General features: G+C 36.7%; 1 protein-coding gene across 1 annotated transcript in view; it reads left to right on the top strand.

Annotated features, from left to right (window-relative positions):
• LOC106465722 (guanylate cyclase 32E-like) overlaps positions 1–1,468 on the top strand; it is a 51,358-nt gene that overhangs the window by 42,708 nt on the left and 7,182 nt on the right. Inside the window, exons 13-14 of the mRNA XM_022393637.1 lie at positions 455–578; positions 999–1,242. Coding sequence (XP_022249345.1) covers positions 455–578; positions 999–1,242 — 368 coding nt within the window. The remainder of the gene's footprint in view (positions 1–454; positions 579–998; positions 1,243–1,468) is intronic.

The following is a 1,468-nucleotide window of genomic DNA, read 5'->3' as shown; positions in this document are numbered from 1 at the left end:
GCAAATCATTGAAATTGAAACGTGTTCTTTAATTTCATAAATATGTGAAGGTTTATGAAACCAAATTAAAAAAAGTGTTTTAATAGCAATAATTCGAAGTTTATGAAACAAAGTAGAACTGTTTAAATTAAATTTTAATTAAAAATATAGCTGTGTGGCGCTGCCTAAGGTTTTCGAATATAGAATCTTAATATTTTCTATAAGAGCCACGAAGGAGTGCAATCAATAATCTTGCTCAGTGCTTCAGGTTGTGCAATCAATAATTTTGCTCAGTGCTTCAGGTTGTGCAATCAATAATTTTGCTCAGTGCTTCAGGTTGTGCAGTCAATAATCTTGCTCAGAGCTTCAGGTTGTGCAATCAATAATTTTGCTCAGTGCTTCAGGTTCTTCAAATTTCTTTATGTAATGTTTTACTAACATCCTATCAAACTTACGTATAAAAGTATTATTACAGACCAGTAGCAGAACAACTGAAACGTGGAGAACAAGTGCAGGCAGAAAGTTTTGATTGCGTCACAATCTACTTCAGCGACATTGTTGGCTTCACCGCTCTTTCTGCTGTCAGCACGCCTCTACAGGTGAGATTCATACACCTAACTAAAATTATTTTACTGTATGATAGTTAGTTATAATGAGATTACTGCCATCTGGTGACGAAACAAGTACTCAGCTCTTTCAGGCAGAACGGAGAATATCATATCGCGTAATAACCTTTTAATAAGGTTTGTTTGTTAGTTTGAAGTTAAGCACAAAGCTACACAATGGGCTATCTGTGCTCTGCCCATCACGGGTATCGAAACTCGGATTCCTTTTAATAAGGAGATTATATTATTTTTATCATAATAAAAATTCTTCCATCCGATGACGAAAGAAACCTAGATATTTCAGGTTACTAACTCTTCTGTAGATTTTATTTGTGTGTTATTGATTAGGCTTGAAATTGTGTTATTCATAAAAAAAATAAACTGATGCAAGAATGTAGCTCTGTGATCTCGCAGGTGGTTGACCTCCTGAATGACCTGTACACGTGCTTCGACTCTATAATCGGCAACTATGACGTGTACAAGGTGGAAACAATTGGCGATGCCTACATGGTTGTGAGTGGTCTACCCTTAAGGAATGGGGACAAACATGCTGGCGAGGTAGCTTCCATGGCCCTACATCTTTTAGGGACGATTCAGAACTTTGAAATAAGACACAGAAAAGGAGAACAATTAAAACTAAGAATTGGCATTCACTCCGGTAAGTTAGATGATGTTCATTGACATTCACTCCGGTACGTTTGATGATGTTTATTGACATTCACTCCGGTACGTTTGATGATGTTTATTGGCATTCACTCCGGTAAGTTAGATGATGTTCATTGGCATTCACTCCGGTAAGTTAAATGAAGTTCATTGACATTCACTCCGGTAAGTTAGATGATGTTCATTGGCATTCACTCCGGTAAGTTTGATGCTGTTTATTG

Source organism: Limulus polyphemus, unplaced genomic scaffold (genome assembly GCF_000517525.1).
Source record: "Limulus polyphemus unplaced genomic scaffold, Limulus_polyphemus-2.1.2 Scaffold2030, whole genome shotgun sequence".
Classification (NCBI taxonomy): Eukaryota; Metazoa; Arthropoda; class Merostomata; order Xiphosura; family Limulidae; genus Limulus; species Limulus polyphemus.
This window is presented reverse-complemented; position numbering and strand designations above follow the sequence as displayed.